This window comes from Sparus aurata, chromosome 13, assembly GCF_900880675.1.
Source record: "Sparus aurata chromosome 13, fSpaAur1.1, whole genome shotgun sequence".
In the NCBI taxonomy this organism is placed as follows: Eukaryota; Metazoa; Chordata; class Actinopteri; order Spariformes; family Sparidae; genus Sparus; species Sparus aurata.
The window spans coordinates 5439283-5455506 of record NC_044199.1 but is presented as its reverse complement, the minus strand read 5'-3'; the positions used below and the strand labels follow the sequence as shown (position 1 = coordinate 5455506).

The following is a 16224-nucleotide window of genomic DNA, read 5'->3' as shown; positions in this document are numbered from 1 at the left end:
CAAGTTGGTTCAAGTCAGTCCCAGAACAGAAAATATTTGTATCATCTGCGAATAATATTAATTTCAGAATATTTGACACTTTGCATATATCATTTATATATAGTATAAACAACTTTGGACCCAGAACTGACCCCTGTGGGACCCCACAGACTATGTCCAAGCTAGTCAATGTGTTATCACCCATTTTGACATATTGGGATCTCTTGTGTAGATAGCTCTTGACCCACTGCAGTGCTACACCTCTAATGCCATATCTCTCCAGTTTAGCTATTAAAATATCATGATTAACGGTGTCAAATGCTTTTTTCAGGTCTATGAAAATTCCTATTGAATGTTGTTTTTGGTCAATTAGCGTCAGTAATGATTTCCACAGACTCAGTTAGAGCAAAAGCAGTCGAGTGGTTCCTTCTGAATCCATATTGGCTGTCATATAGCAATTTGTGTTTGTTGATGAAGTTATCTAGCCTATTGTTGAATCGCTTCTCTAGGATTTTCGACAGTTGTGGCAGTATTGAGATTGGTCTGTAATTAGTAAACTCGTGTGTGTCACCATTCTTAAACAGTGGCACAACTTTGGCAACTTTCATTTTAGTGGGAAATATCCCAGTTTGAAGTGACAGATTAAAAATGTATGTTAGAGGTGAAATAATTCCGTCTAATACTTTCTTAATTAGCCTCATGTCGAAGTCATCAACATCAGTGGAAGTTTTTGTTACGCATTCGTTGACCAGATGTCTAATCTCTGTGTCCTTCACTGGTGTGAGAAACATTGAGCTGGGAGTTCTGTCTCCATCCTTATCAAAGTGGTCCCAGTGTAGGGGTGAGTCAGGAATGTCCTTGGCTAGCTCTGGCCCGATTGATAAAACTCTGACCGTAAATTAGCGGTCTGCTAACTTGATCTCTCGAGAGGGAGTCTAACACAGTTTCACGGTGTGTTAGACCATGGATTAAATTTACACCGGAATATCCCTTTAAGGTAAATTAAAATATATACCAGGAAAAGTGTGCAGGAGCTGACAAGAGTTAAAGACATCGATTAAATGCTTGCTCCCAACCTGGTTACTTTCAACCGCAGGGGTAAAAAAGAAAAATCAATTATTATAACGCCTCTTGCCTCAAGTAGATAGATATGGTGATTTAATTTTTTTTTTTTTCAAAAATACATCTTCATACTTGCATTAAGGAGGAAATTACGATTAGCAAATTGGGGTGAACATGATTTTATATGTGCTGCCAATCATCCTTACAGTTAGCAAAGAAGCAGAAAAAGGAAATAATTAGCTAAAAGTAAATAGATTAGGGATTATTAACATCCAGTTAAATGTAACAAATAAACAGTTAAAGTAATAAAAGTTGTTAAAAGATAAATATTTGCTAAAGTAGCACTATGTAGTTTTGTTCTCAGAGGAAAATCACTTTTGTATAACGTTGAATAACAGGTTTATTTTCCATTTAAAAGCACAGGTGAGCTGATTTTTACAGGACTGTGGTTGTGTCAGACAGACACCGCTGCATTACATCATCCCTCCTGTCCTGACATTTCCATTTAACAGCACAGAAAGTACGAGACACTGCTGAAGTATTCATGTGGGCAGTTGATCCTCACATACTTTTGTACAGATCATCACGGAGCATAAGTGTTTTTTTTTTTAATATTGGATGCTTTTCACACAAGCTGTGGCAGCACGGTGGTGTTTTAAAGGCACAAAAATGAGACGGAACAAAGAGTGAAATTGAGCTATTTAATGGACGCCGGGCGGAGAGCTCACAGAGACGTGAACTGAGAGAAATGACAGCTGATTGAGAGCAACACCCTCGAAGGAATCAGACTTACATTTCACGAGATGACGGGTGACTGAAGGCTTTTTTGGTGAGCGAGGGAACGAGGGAGGAGGAAAAAGAGATGCAGACAAAAGGAAAAGAAAAAAAAAAACATTTCCAGCCTGCCCTGCCCCCTCATCATCACTCTCTGGGGGGGAACGAGGGATTATGGAAATGTATAAAATGCAAAGAGAGGAGGGAGACTGACAGACAGGGAGGAGGAGGTGGAGGAGAGGATGGAGGGGGGAGGGAGGAGGAGGAGGAGGGAGAGATGCTATTGGTCGAGCGTTTTCACATCAAGCGTGATAGAAATATTCCTCTCGCAGTCTAAGAAATAGAGGATGAGGCAGACAGGAGAGGCAGACTCAGGAAAAAAAAAACACATTCAGGTTCTGTTTTTGTTGAAAAGACTCACAGACGAGGAGGACTCGTTAACTTATGACTTCTGAGGGGCCGCGGAGATTTATTCCCTTTTAACCGGAGCGATTTTAAAATTCAGAATAAGTGCGACTCAACATGTAGATGTCCTGCAGCTTTCTGCCTGAAAATCTCCCTCCTCTGTTCCGTTTTTCTTTTTTCCTCCTCCTCTTCTTCTTCTACTTCTTCTCCCAGAATGAAATAATCTCACCCCTGCATGTCAGATCAAGATGTTTTCCCGGAGACGTCTGAGGGGAAACATGCAGAGCAGAGAATAGTTCTGACATGGTGCCGACCCAAATTGACAGAGACGAGGACAGAGCGGACTGTTCGGCGGCAGCAGGCACAGAGTCTCCGGCCAGACGCAGGTATTCTCTCCTCGACATTAAGATCCGCGCTGACTCTAAACTACCATCAGGTGTTTGTGCTCAAAGTCCTCGTAGACGTGTAAATAGTTGCTGTATTTAAACACCTGATTTGCTGTGTTTTTGTGTTGTTTTATTCTAAGAAAGCAGCAGCCAGTGAATGTTTTTGCTTTGCCAGATTAACGTGTGTAAAAACGCAAAAAAAGCAACACCTTGAATCTTCAGCACGCCATCGGATCGATGTGCAGATTTATCGTCTGTAAATCGAGACCGTCCGTGTAAATAACAACAATCTGGATCTGCTAAACCTGTGGCTCTGTTTACAAGTGTGTAGAAAATATGCGTCATCCATGATCAGGAGCAACAGATGAACTGAAAGCCATACGACAAAAAAAAAAAAAAACTACTCAACTATCACAAGCCATAAAAACCATCTTAAGACAATAAATGATCCTCGCTGTCCACTGAGACAAGAAACGCAGCGTTGTGCTCTTGGTACCGACGAGAGTCCCGTGCTCCTTCTGCCGTCGGCCGTCAGACACTTTGTGGTTTTGCGAGAAAGATAAAAAAAATGTGTAGGCTTTGTCTAAAGAGAAACTACACGGAGGAGGAGGAGGAGGAGACAGACATTTTGCCTGTCAGAGACTGAAGGAAGAGGAGCGACAACAGACAAATGTGGCTGTGAACAGAAACATATAAGTGCTTCCTAAAAAAAAAAAACAAAAGCCAGAGAGAGAAGAAGAGGAAGAAGAAAGAGAGGGAGAGGGAGAGGGAGGTCGTCCTGCTGCGAGCTGCACAACAGGACACGAAGAGAGGGCCGGTTATTGATTGTTGCTAAAACTGTGCTTTACCTGCCTGGACGACACCGAGTCGGCTCGCGTTGGGGGGCTGAACACAGGCGATAACCTCCAACAGAAGGAGAGAGAAGGAGGGCATTCGCCAACAGAGAGGCAGAGAGCGGGGACGAAAGTTCCCCTTCCTCTCTCTCGACCCTTCCGTCGTCAGGCTGGCTGGAACGGCCATGGCGTTCACCTTTGCGGCCTTCTGCTACATGCTCACCTTGGTGCTGTGCGCCGCCCTCATCTTCTTCGTCATCTGGCAGGTGAGTGGCGACGTAAACGCTGCACACACTCAGAAAAAAAGGCCACACTTCATCCCACACAGGCAGACGAATACATCCACCTACACACACACACACACACACACCTGGCTCAGGACCTCTAGAGGTAACGACATGCATAAATATGTCAGTCAAAGAAAAAACCTCCTCTGTGTGATTGTACTTCTGCGTGACTGACGTTTTGAATCGGCTCTTAAAAGCCACCGGGTGACACTTTTTGTTCCCTTCTCGTTCAAAAGCAGCCAGCGACGCCGTAATAAGCCGGATAACGAGAACACTTCTGACCACGCTCGACTCGCAGGAGACGCACGAAACCTGGAAAAAAAAGCACAGTGTGATTTCTTCACCTGTTTCCACACGGTGACTTTAAGTCTTTCTGACCGACTGGACCTTTTTCTGACCCCTTTAAACACTCTTTATCCACAGACTCCCAGCTGAACCTGAGACCCCAGAGAGCCGACAAACACTTCCTCAAACAAATTGTTTCAGGTTCGCTAAATGAGAACAGGGAGGCAGCATCTTACATTTCTCTGCCAGACTTGTTTCAGAAACCCGTGCGCCCCGAGGCATTCTGGGGTTGGAATTTGCACAGATATCACCGGGCGCCGTTTTCTGTGTGGCGAGTCAACAACAAACATTTGGTGCCTCGATCCTTTCCCCCCCTTTAACATTCGATCCCCCCCCTCCCCTCCTTGGAAACTGAAACACATAACATATCATTATGAACATAAGACTTGAAATGACTAACGTACCGATTGACTAAGTGGGTGAGACGACGTATGAGTCAGTCGGTGTGTCTGCGTGTGAGAGAGAGAGAGAGACGGGGGGAGAATCGGCGTCTGGCTCGGCAACTCAACCATGTGATTGAAAACGCATATCAAACCGATTCTGCTCCCTCAGTCTGCCTCCCACCCACCCACGGGCACAGCACCCCAATTCCATGCGGCTCTCGACCAATCAGGGCGCTCGTTCACTGCTATAGTAACCATGGCGCCCGCTGAGGGGGCTCACCAGGTCTCCATGGAAACTGCATCTGTTTACAACGTGTGAAGGAGGACCGGTGGAGCGCTCTGTCGTCACCGTGTCAGTCAGACGCTCGATTATCTGAGAACGTCTGCGGTTTTTTTTTTTTGTTATTTTTTTTTTTTATTGCTTCTTCAACGAGGCTGAAGTGACGATGAGCACAGCAGGAGGCGTTTTCACACTGACAATTATTAGTGTTTTTAATGGAGCTATTAATCAGGGAGCTGCTGAGAGAAACGATCACAGTGACGGGTTGTTTTCTCTTCGGTGTCTTCGGCTCAGTATCCTCTGAAGATTGTACAGGACACCGTGTTCTTACGTACGGTATAAACTCAACAGAGCATTTATTTAGTTGCATATATGACAAACTTGAAGGCAAAGGTTATGATTGAATAAATAAAGAGTTGATTTGCAGCAGCAGATATGAAACACACACCCGGCTGATTGATGCTCCCTCGAGTGCACGATTAAAAAAAAAAGATTTAGTATAATTAATCAAAATGGAGATTTCTGCTTTCCAAATTCTGGATATTATTAAAAACAAGTTACCTTGACATGTTTTTTCCTTCAGATGTGAACTTCATTAAGCGACTGGTACAAATCTTGAAACTAGAAATGGTGCGTGCCTCTAACAAAGTCCAACGGTGCCACTTTTAATTCAATCAAGCCGAATGCAACAAGAAATAATGGATATTTAACTGGTTTATTGATTTAAATCTCCTCGATCCAGCTTCTAAATTTGGTTCGGCACCAGATTGTACTCACTCGTAGACACCAGCCGCCTAAATACCCCCGATTTATTTAATCAAGACTGCGTCAGTGGCGTTCAAATCCAGGATTTTTCAGCTCCGGAGATAAAAAAGCTTGGTAATGACTCATGGTGTGAGCAACAATCAGAGCTCATATACAGTGTCAGGAGAAAAGAGCAGGGCTGTCAGTAATTATACATGTTCTCATTCAACATTTAATCACCATGTGTGCTCGAGACGCAGCTGTAACGAGACGCAGCTCCGAGTTCCCATCGCGTGCAAACAGGATTACACAACGACAGCGTCTGTTTATTTGATTTTTTTACTGTATTTACATCACAGTTATGTGCGTTCGCTGGTGTTCTGAAGGTAGCTAAACTCACACGTCTGTTGTTTTTCTTTTTTTCAGATCATTGCGTTTGATGAGCTTCGCACAGACTTCAAAAACCCGATTGATCAGAGCAATCCCACCAGAGCGGTAAGAAGCCCTGCTGTTTCCTTTCTTTTCAACGGTGATCAAACCTCAGTGTGCACGAAGGAATTATCTTCTGTTCAGTTCCAAGAAGATCCACTCAGTGATCTGCACATGAAGGCTCACAACAAACTGAGGGTTCCCATCCAGAAATGTCTCACATGACCCCAAATTCAGCCACATTTAAACCCCTCCATTAATTCAGCAACATCAAATATTTGCGCTTCTTTGAAAAACAATTCCTGCTTCCATCCACACAGCAGCAGCATCCAGGAGCGGCGCTTTGCCTCGAATCGCCTCATCTGTATGCAGATTGAAGCAATCAACCTTCCACAAAAAAGACGGCGGCTCGTTTCGGCTCAATCAATTAGAAGAGATTGTTGCAAATTAAGCCGCCGTTTGCACAAAGAGACGCCGAGCCGCCGCAGATACGAGGCTTCACCTCGGTGTGACGAGCGCAAACGTGCTCACCTGAGGACGATTCAAGTTCAACAAGTTCTCTGATTAATCTGTCGACAAAGACCCGAAGTTATGAGTCATTTAACGGTTTACATGTACTTTTAAAGGTGCGATACGTAAGAGCTGGCCACCTCCATTCATCCGCAAGTGCCGAGTGCTGCTAAGTGTAGCCGCCGTTAGCTAGTTAGCTGTGCAGCTACTTTGAGCTTGCTTTGGTATCTATGAGCGTGGCTAGCTGGTTAGCATGCTAGCGTCAGTAGATATCTCTGCAACACACTCCACACACATTGTTTGTATAACAAAATAACTCTTGTTTCTTCACGTTTCTGCAAATAACTTTTAAAATATAAAACTAGAAGCGACAGATTTTTATTGACGCATTATTTTTTGTGACTCAATAAACTAAATGATCAAATTATTTGTTTTCACGACAGAATAAACAAACTGATCTTGAAGGAAAACGGCTTCACACGGTTTTACTTTGTTTACATGTGGCGGACCCTGCCACCTCTCTAGCTATTATTTAGTTTCTTTATGCCTTTTTATTTTCACAACTGAATAAACAATATGACCTTTAAAGGACGACACGGCTTCACACGGTTTTACTTTGTTTACATGTGGCGGACCCTGCCACCTTTCTAGCTATATATTCTGAATGTGTAACTTAACGACTCACAGCGGCGTTACAGGTGCATTATTTAGTGTCTTTATGCCTTTTTATTTTCACGACTGAATAAACAATATGACCCTTAAAGGACGACACAGCTTCATACTGTCTTACTTCGTTTACATGTGGCGGACCCTGCCACCTTTCTAGCTTGAAAACTCTGAGAACACTTTGTGTGTTCAGTTTGTTTTCTGACACTGTATTTAAAAAAGTCCTTCTCCAAAACTACGCAGCGCCCCTTCAAACTAAAATCCGTACGTGTTTCACGTAATAAGATTTTTGTGCACATTTCTGTCAGAATGTCATTGATGCATTAATTGGCCTTCGTTGGGTTTAACGAGTTAGCAGCAGCTGTGAGTGTCTTTTTCACAAGCGAGCTAATGTTCCAGCGATCATGTGACCTCTGCATCTGAACCGCAGAGCGATGAGGAGTGGGAGAGGAAGCTGTGAAAGCCGACTGTGGGAGTGTGGAGGCTCGCCAGCTTACAAGAGGAGGAGGGAGGGGGGGTGGACACAATAACGGCAACACCTGTGAAATATAATGCAGTCCAGTCGCTCTGGAGTTAAATACCGTCGTTCGGTTCGCAGTGGACGTGTTATTTCCCCTCGTCGGATGATGATGAGGGGATTTGTGACAGCGGGATTTGTATTAAAGCTTCTCTGGTGGATTTAAATTGTACAGGTGTTTCTTTTATAATCGATAACGAGCTTCATCAGCCTGTCAGATACGTTCAGGCGGGAAACACGATCAGCCGGGATGCGATGCCGCCAAGTCTCTCCCGCCCCAAAAAAAAATCAATAAACTGCACAAACAAGAGGAGAACAAACAACACGGCGACGGCCTTTTGAAAAGTAAACAGCAATTATTTCAGAGAGCGGCGCCGTGTGTGTGCTCACCTGCTGCCGGAGACAGAAAAAGACACAGCGGGAGAGAAATCAGAAAAAAGAGAGAGAGGACATGACGGAGGAGACGGAACATGTGTCTCTGAAGCATTAATCACAGTTACAGTCTGAAAGGGAGACACGCTGCTTTTGATTGAAACATTGTGATCTTACCTCCCACTTCATCGGAGATTTCTAGCCGCCCATGTGCTCTAAATTTTGAGGAAAGTCTCCGCCGCCTTTAATTCACGTCTGCAGTCGTGACAGTTAGATATTCGGCGTGAAACCGGATGACCTCACGCTAATTAGGGCGCTTTAGAGCGGCTCCAGACGATAAAATCCAAAGAGGAGGAGAATTTACGAGTGCAATTACAAAACCGTACGGCGTGTTTAAGCTCAGCTGAAGCGTCCGGCGACTGTTTCTTTACATTTAAGGTGCACAAAGCAAGAAAAACAGAAAGGAGAATGACCAAAACCAAAAAGGTTCAAGCGGGACGTCACAAGGTCCTTTATACTGAAACTAAAAGTAGTGTGGATGCTTCAGTACACACAAAGGAAACAAACACCAGTATTTCTGCTTATCCACTTCATATATTGCACGTTAAACCGAGCAAAACAAATAAAAAATCTCTAATAATTATCTGGATACTGGTTCTTTTATTTATCAGCTCTCCCGACTGATTAATAAAGGCGAGGGAACGAAAGCACAAGCGTCTCGTTTGTCTTGCCGGATAATCGATAGGAACTTAAATAAAACATCACCGTCGAGGCCGCTGGCTGCTAACGAGGCGATGCAGGCGAAGATGGACGTCTTTCATTTCTCAGAAAGCACACTGAAGACTCAAAGTGCAAAACATGGCAGTCCTTAAATCTCTTTCTCTGCAATGCACAGTTAATTTTACATGTTCGGATGCAAGAATATATTTAACTATAACTGGAGAGATGACTTAAGAGTTTGAGATAGGAAGTAAAACAGACGGTTAATAGGAATTAGATGTTGAATACACAAATAAATATACATTAAATGATATATAAAATAAATGCACATCGACAAATACGTATGTTTATGTATGTAAATAACACGTGTTGGCATAAATCACATATGTAATCATGTAAACATATAAATATATACTATATAAATGTCTAATATCCACATTTTACTAAAGGTATTTCACATTTGTGATAAACTTGTATCTTTACATAACTGAACAACATTTATATTGTTAACTTAAAGCATTTAACACCATATAAAAATTCAACATGAGGAAATTTTACAATGATTTTTGATGTATTCTAAACCTGTATCTACATATTTTAAGGCATGTATGTATTTAATAATCATATACTGAGTGAAGAGAATGAATGAACTGTTAATCAGATGTTGTCTTTGTGTCCACAGAGGGAACGGATCCTCAACATCGAGAGAATCTGCAACCTTCTTCGCCGGGTGAGTAATCGTCGCTGTTCACCTGCTGCTGCTGCTGCTGGATGAGTAAATCTTAAGGTGCTTCAGACAGAAAACGACCGTCCGTCTCTCTTTCTCGGCGTCGTGATGCACGCTGATTCACTTCACATGTAGCCCACCATCACAGCTCTGCAGCCACGCGGCGGCCGAGGAACACCGTTGACACGCTCGTCACGTAGTTTAAGGATTTCAGAAAGAAACGGACGCACTGTTCCCTTGAAATGTGACATTTGCAGAACGTGTGTCTGAAAAGTGCATTTACTTTGAGGTGTTTGTACCTCAACTTGAGTGTTCACATTTTTTGCTACGCCATATTTCACAATGAGAATGATGTATCAGTTTCCATAGTGCAAAATATAGTTTTCAATTAGTTTTAATTGCTGCAGTGGGAGATAACGTGCAGAGAAGTCGCCCACAAATGCAGAGCAGGAAGCAAGTAGAGAGGAAATGTCTCCTGATCAGTGGTTTAAACAGAGAGGTGATCAATCTCGTCCTGTAACCAGACTAACGCTGCCATTTTGTTTCCACAACATTATTCAGTTTGACATTTAGTTCACTGCCCAGAGGGTTTTATGTCCCCCGACCAATAAGAGGTGATGCATCTGCTCCGTCGACGATATTGATAAAGATGTTTCTTTTAAGTGGCTATAATCAACATTTCATATTACGAATTCTAAACTATGAACATACAGATAATAACGGAGGACTATTGAGGCCACGGATGAGGAACAAAATACAAAATTTTTTGAATAATGTCGACTCTCAGGTCTCTGTTGTTACTACGTCCTTTCAATTTCACCTTGTTGGAAGTGGCCATCTATTCATGCTTGTGTGGCTTTTCCTTCTGAACAGACAAAGTTTTCAGCACAATCTCTTTAAAGTCCTCATGCTGACAACTTCACTGTGTTTGTGAGCTGAAAGAGAAAGAATGTCTTTGTTACTGAAGTGGATTCTGAAGTACAGTTTCACGAGGCATTTTGTTGAGGCGGTCGTATGAGCCGCGTGATGTCGTCTCGAAAGGTCGACTTTAATCTTGAAATGTCAACTTTATCTTAGACTTTTTCTTGAAGTGCATAATGGAAATAAAAAGATTTCCTCCTGCCTTTTGTCCCTGACACTCTTCCGTAGAGAAGAGCCCCCTCAGCTAATGGACATAGGTCATAACTAAGCAGTGACTGTCAGAGTCAGAGCTCATGTGGAAACGAAGTGGGCGGAGCATGCTCAGGCCTGTTAGAGCCGACCAATCACAGCAGACTGGGCTTTTTGGGAGGGGTGTTTTATGAGAACTGTAATTGAAAATATTGAAAAATTAACTGAAATAATGAAATGAATGTAAAGATATAACAGTTGTGACTTCTAAGATATCTACAGAAGCTAGCCTGCTAACCAGCTAGCTCTGCTCCCGCCCAGACCACTGGTTGCATGCCTAACCGAGCTAACTAGCTAACAGCAGCTACAGTTAGCGGTTGCCCTGGTGATATGCTGCTCGCTGAACTCTCACATATTGCACATTTGAAAGAGACAGCCACTAAAATAGAGCAGTACGAATAGAGGTGCTGCAGCAACGGACAGTCTGAGGAAAAATAAAGGGTTTTTAACATCAAAGCTTGTAAACCAAAACGTGAAAATTAGCTTTTAAAAGGTGATAATATGTCAGTGTTGTGTTCGAGTTAGCGATCAGAGCAAACTAAAGCATCGGCCTCAGACCACATCAGCTTCTACTAACGTCTAAAATCCTGTCTGTGTTTGTTGGAAACTATATTTGTAGCAGCGGAGAGCCACGAGTAACATTCACACCTTCTCTGTGAAAGTCGTTATAGCACAACATGCAGCTCGCAAGTGTTTTCCAGGAGTTGCGTAACGTATAAGCCGACTGTCTGTGTCTCCTCTGTTTCAGCTGGTGGTACCAGAGTACTCCATCCACGGGCTCTTCTGCCTGATGTTCATGTGTGCCGGAGAGTGGGTCACACTTGGCCTAAATATCCCGCTGCTCTTCTACCATCTGTGGAGGTACGGTCCCATAACAGATGTCTGGTTAAGCAGCTTCCGTTGCGCCAAGTGTGAGCTCGAGCCAAAGATCTGCTTCTGCTTTTTTTTTCAGGTTCTTTCACCGGCCGGCCGACGGGTCAGAGGTCATGTACGACCCCGTCAGCGTGATGAACGCCGACATCCTCAATTACTGCCAGAAGGAGTCCTGGTGCAAACTGGGCTTCTACCTGCTCTCTTTCTTCTATTATCTCTACAGGTAAGCGTTAAATTCACCATCTTATCATTTTACTGCTGCTTGGCTGGGTTTCAGCGATGCCATTTAGACGTGTTGTGATGTTGAAAGAACCTGTAAAAGATACAGAAAAGCAGTGGAATCAGTGTTTTCTCCCTGTTCTACCCATCTGTTTTGCCGCGGCCTATTTCCTGCTGAAGTATGGTCTACGCCTTGGTGAGCTTCTAACAGCTGACGGGAGACCAGGAGGAACAAAAAGGAAGGAAACAATAAGAAAGACTAATAAATGGAATAAATGGAGACGTCAACTCTTCCTCTCTCCACGTATCCTTCCAATCACCGGCCTGGGTTTTCAAACGATCTAACTTTGGGACAAAAACCAGAAGACCAGGCTGAGTGATAATGTGAATGTAAAGGTCGCCTCCGCTCCATTATATATCGCTTGATCCCAGATACTGCTGTCGGACGGCTGGACGCATCCTTTTGGAAGGCTTGAAATGAAAGTGGAAAAAAAAGGAAGGAGGAGGGACGCAGCAGGTGTTTGTGTTGCCTTTGACCCCCCCATTGTATGAAATAACAATATATTTCTGAAGGGCTGGAGTTTCCCCCATGCTGCTCTTAACCAATCCAGTCGCTCAACTCACTGTGAATCTCCGAAAACACTAAAGAGGCTGGAAAACTATACGTCTGTAATTCTCTGAAAACTCTGAAAAAGCAGGATTGTTCCGATATCATTCCATGTATTTAAGAGGAGCGTCACCTCTGATAGCAAACCAACTGCTTTGATTGTGTTACAGGTACGTGAAACTGTTACGACATGTGAAATGTGAATTGTAGAGGAGAACTTTTCCCGTACTGTAAGAAAAGCGGAGGGCCGGGCAGGGAAATAACAAAATAGTGCGACGGTGGACTCGACGCCAGCCTCCGCAGAAAAGTCAAATTTCACACCGTAACAAAACAAGACAAAGAAATTCATCATATAAGTTTGACTCGGAGGGTCAGTGCTTGTAGTGTGCATTCAGAATAAGTATGTCCGTAGCTGTAAGGACGTATTTTTGTGCTACATGCTAGGTCCACGCTTTCCAAAGAGCTTCACGCTCAAAACATACATATAAAAGCCAAAAGTTTATATCTGGAGAAACATTGTGCCAACGTCAAGAAGCAGAAAAGAAAAGAAAAGTGCTCGCTTCACCTCCAAGTTTTGTCACTTCTTTTCTTTTTGTTTGATTTTGGCACAATGTTTTTGTTCCTTGAGAAAATAGTTAGTCCTGTTGTATTCTTAGTGTGCAGGGAGCGCCTTATTTCCCGTGAAGTTTACTCTTACTCATCTGCATCTATACTATAGTCGTTTTAGCACAGCAACTTTTTTCTCTGATCCGAGGTAGAATATAGAAATTATCATGTACAAAAAGCAATTAAAAAACAGCAAACTAGCAATGTGATATGATTCATGAGTCATGACGATGCGGTGTTATTCAGTGTATGTAATAACGGCGAGTGGGACGCGAGTGGCAGACGAGACGATTAATGATTTATGACGATGTTTAAGTTATTCCCCCGAGTGTGAAGTCGTCTCAGTACAATCATACGGTTTCGCAGGAGGAACAGATTCATGTCGCCGACGATGACCGAGTTGTGTAAACAGCAAAAGCCTTTTTTTCCTGAGACGGTGCTGCCTTTGCTGTCGTGTGTTCATTAGTTTGATCTGTTTGTAGATAAGTGATGGTTCAAATGTGTGATTTAAACATCGGTAGATGGAGCTACGTACGCCGGCTCCCGAAGTGTAGTGAATGGTTGGTGATGACACGTTTGGTGAATCAACTGAGGAAAATATGTCTGGAATACTGCAGCCTATTGAGGTAGTTTCTAGTATGTCAACAACGACAAATACACGATTTACGTTTAATTTTAAAGGTGCAATAAGTAAGAATTGGCCTTCTAGCTCAAAACAAACATCACTAACCACTAGCTGTAGCTGCCGTTAGCTCAGTTAGCTCGGTTAGCTGCGTGTCTAGCGGTCCAGATGGGAGTGGTTGCATGCTAGCTGTTAGCATGCTAGCTTCATTAGATTTCTCTGCGACACAACACACATATTCATCATAACATCAAAACTGTCATTTCTTTACATTCTTTTAATACTTAGATCATTTTTTTGAATGTTAAATGTAATATGAGTAAGATAGATGAAATTCTTACTTGTTGCACCTTTGAAACAGGAAAAATAACACCTGGATATTTAAATAAAGATCACACAGTATAGATACACACATAAATATAACTGTTACCAATGTGAATTAAATAGCAGTTCCATATGATAAAGTCTAATTCTGTGATTTAGTTATTGTCAACTGATTCCATAAAGACACTATAACCAACAACAGCCTATAATATAAGTATTAAAAACTCATCGCAAATATATTGATGGAGTTTTAAAAAAGGCTTAATGATTTCCTCAAACAGCTGGACGCTGTAGTTTTTAGCAAATTCCGTACAAACAGGAGAAAATTGTATTTTTCTTGGGACTATTTTCAGCAGCGGATGAATACACGTTTGCTACACTAGTGAGTATTTACATTAGTTTCACAGGCTGCGTTGGTTTTGGTCTTTTTCACAGGTTTGTTGACAGTAAGAAAAATTATAGAATATAAATCCGTCTCATCCTTTTGAATAACAGTTTATTTCCCACTCTGAAACTGTTTTAAATGATTCATACATCGCTTTAAAAAAAATGTGTGCGCAGTGACTGATTTCTAGAAAACATTAAAAACCTGGATCATTTCTATTAAAGCTGCTCAGTGACACATGAAGCCAAACGAGACAGATCACCAGGATCTTGCATGTTGTGTGGCGCTCTGCAGAATTATGCCGGCTAGCTTCTGGTTTAGCACCCGGCTAACTTGAATAGAGGCAAAATTATAAAACACGGCTGCTGAAAAACATTTATCCACCATTTTCCAGCAGCTTCTTTCACAAAATAAGCTGATGGGAAAATTATTTTTAAGCCCCAAAGCATCACCTGATGATGGAGCGCAGACACAGTTATGAAAGTTAGCTTCGTAGTTTACTGGCGCTTCTTAGAACTGACGTGCAACGGCGTGTCACAGAAACGGCTCTACAGCGTCTATTTTTGACGAGAGCAAACGCGTCAATTTGCACAGAACCAGGCAGGAAATCTGACAACCTACAGAAGTGCATCAAGGTGACGAAAAAAATGAGAAGAAGACGGTTTTCTTTTTCATCACGCACTTCAAGAAAAAAGTCAAAATGTCGAGACAGCTTGCAGGAATGCGGCCACCTGTTCATGCTCGTGTGGTTTTTCCTTCCGAACAGACAAAGTTTTTGGCGCAATCTCTTCAAAGTCCCGACGTTCCACTGTGTTCATGAGCTGAAACAGAAATAATTTAGTTTCACCAGTTCATCCGCACGAGGCATTTTGCTGAGGCAGTCATCTGTTTGATGTCGTCGCAAAAGCTTGACTTTAATCTTGAAACGTCGACTTTATTCTTGACGTGCATGATGAAAAAATAAACGTCCTCCTCTCATTTTTTCGTCCTCGTCCATGGCCCCTCTTCTGTGGACAACCAGACAAAGAGCAGCCTGTAAATTTTCAAAATAAAAAGCAACATTGGAAATATCGACACATCTAAAACAAACAAACACATTTACCTACGTTGCGTACGCACCAGTGTGTAAAACGCACAACATGAGTCAGTCAAAGCTATCAGACAGGCAAGGTCGAAAGGTTATTCTGTTAATATGTTAAATTACAGCTTCAGTGCAGAAGATGTTCGAGTTTTTAAAAAACATTTTGTCCTCACTGCTGCACACACTCACACTTTACGTCAATCACGGTCCTTTTCATGTCACGTTGATACTAACGAGAGGCTCAGAGCTCTGAATCTCAACCAAACTGCCATGTTTTACTTTTGTCTGAGGCCACTTTTAATAGTCTGACGGTGTAATGTTGTGCCAAAATCATGTTCCCGGTACAATAATCGCAGGACACTGAGACCTCAGAGCGCTGCCAACAAAAATGTGAGTGTGTCGAGTCGGGACAATCACTATTAAAGCACAGAAAACACAAGGAGGAGAACGCAGCTCGGTTGAATGTCATTATGTAGTCGCTCTAAACGAAGCATTTTAGAAAAAGAACTGTATTTAAGTATATCTATTTGTATCTGTCTTTTATACATTTATCATCAATGTACGCTACAGTAAAAACTTGGTGGATTTCTTTATATTTATTAGGTCACACACTCTGATGTACAGTTAATAAAAAACAGCGATTCTCATGCCATATTCTAATAAAACAGTAATGCCAAAAAAAAAGATGAGCGCAAAGTGTTTTTCTTTGTTTTCTGTTTCTGCTGAGGGTCACTTCTTCTTCTACTTCTTCTTCTTCTTCTTCTTCTTCTTCCCCCCATCTGTGAGGAGGAGGAGGAGGAGGAGGAGGAGGCATGCAGACGTGCCCAGAGGAGAGAAAAATACGACTCTGAGGGGCGACGAGAGGAATTTGAAAAGCAGGGGGCGACTGAGTGGTGCATTAGGAGGCGAAGTGCCACA

At 42.5% G+C, this 16224-nt stretch overlaps 1 protein-coding gene and 1 long non-coding RNA gene across 2 annotated transcripts; one reads left to right on the top strand and one right to left on the bottom strand.

The window, feature by feature from the left end:
- Positions 1 to 1728: 1728 nt before the first annotated feature.
- LOC115594370 (uncharacterized) lies at positions 1729 to 4782 on the bottom strand. Its single transcript, XR_003986464.1, has 3 exons — positions 4476 to 4782; positions 3902 to 4038; positions 1729 to 3785 (listed from the first exon to the last, which is right to left on the bottom strand). It is a non-coding gene; the product is annotated as an uncharacterized LOC115594370 (long non-coding RNA).
- On the top strand, positions 2085 to 15990 carry cnih2 (cornichon family AMPA receptor auxiliary protein 2). The gene is made up of 6 exons (XM_030438422.1): positions 2085 to 3705; positions 5905 to 5973; positions 9375 to 9422; positions 11338 to 11450; positions 11542 to 11685; positions 11862 to 15990. Exons 1-6 carry the CDS (start codon positions 3625 to 3627, stop codon positions 11887 to 11889), a joined length of 483 nt encoding a protein of 160 aa, XP_030294282.1. The 5' UTR covers positions 2085 to 3624; the 3' UTR covers positions 11890 to 15990.
- Positions 15991 to 16224: the final 234 nt, after the last annotated feature.

What these genes read in the sequence shown, in the direction of transcription:
- cnih2 (XM_030438422.1), top strand. Translation starts at nt 3,625, where the DNA reads ATGGCGTTCACCTTTGCGGCCTTCTGCTACATGCTCACCTTGGTGCTG. An exon ending in AGAGCAATCCCACCAGAGCG is followed by an intron (nt 5,974 to 9,374) that starts GTAAGAAGCCCT and finishes TTGTGTCCACAG; the next exon opens with AGGGAACGGATCCTCAACAT. An exon ending in CTCTTCTACCATCTGTGGAG is followed by an intron (nt 11,451 to 11,541) that starts GTACGGTCCCAT and finishes TTTTTTTTTCAG; the next exon opens with GTTCTTTCACCGGCCGGCCG.